Raw genomic sequence first — 318 nt, forward strand, 5'->3', positions numbered from 1 at the left:
GGGAGGATGGCTCCGTGAACTTCTTCCGGGGCTGGGACGCGTACCGAGACGGCTTCGGCAGGCTCACCGGGGAGCACTGGCTAGGTGAGCACCCCCCCCCCACCTCCCGGCCCAGGTGGGCCTCCTCCCCATGCCTTCCGGACACAGTTGGGTCCCAGCCGCTCCTGAATGGGTTTGGACTGGGTTTCCTGGCACACCCGAGCCAGCTCACAGGTGTCGTGCGTGAAGGTGACAGGCATTCAGAAGGAATGAGGCCAGACATTGCCAACGGAAGTGATTGGCATGGGTGGGCTCCGAGTGCTCATAAAGGCTGAGGGT

The 318-nt window shown here is 63.8% G+C and overlaps 1 protein-coding gene across 1 annotated transcript in view; it reads left to right on the plus strand.

The window, feature by feature from the left end:
- FIBCD1 (fibrinogen C domain containing 1) overlaps nt 1-318 on the plus strand; it is a 30,182-nt gene that overhangs the window by 19,115 nt on the left and 10,749 nt on the right. Inside the window, exon 6 of the mRNA XM_011931192.1 lies at nt 6-84. Coding sequence (XP_011786582.1) covers nt 6-84 — 79 coding nt within the window. The remainder of the gene's footprint in view (nt 1-5; nt 85-318) is intronic.

The sequence above is a fragment of the Colobus angolensis genome, unplaced genomic scaffold (assembly GCF_000951035.1).
Source record: "Colobus angolensis palliatus isolate OR3802 unplaced genomic scaffold, Cang.pa_1.0 Scaffold9, whole genome shotgun sequence".
Lineage (NCBI taxonomy): Eukaryota > Metazoa > Chordata > Mammalia > Primates > Cercopithecidae > Colobus > Colobus angolensis.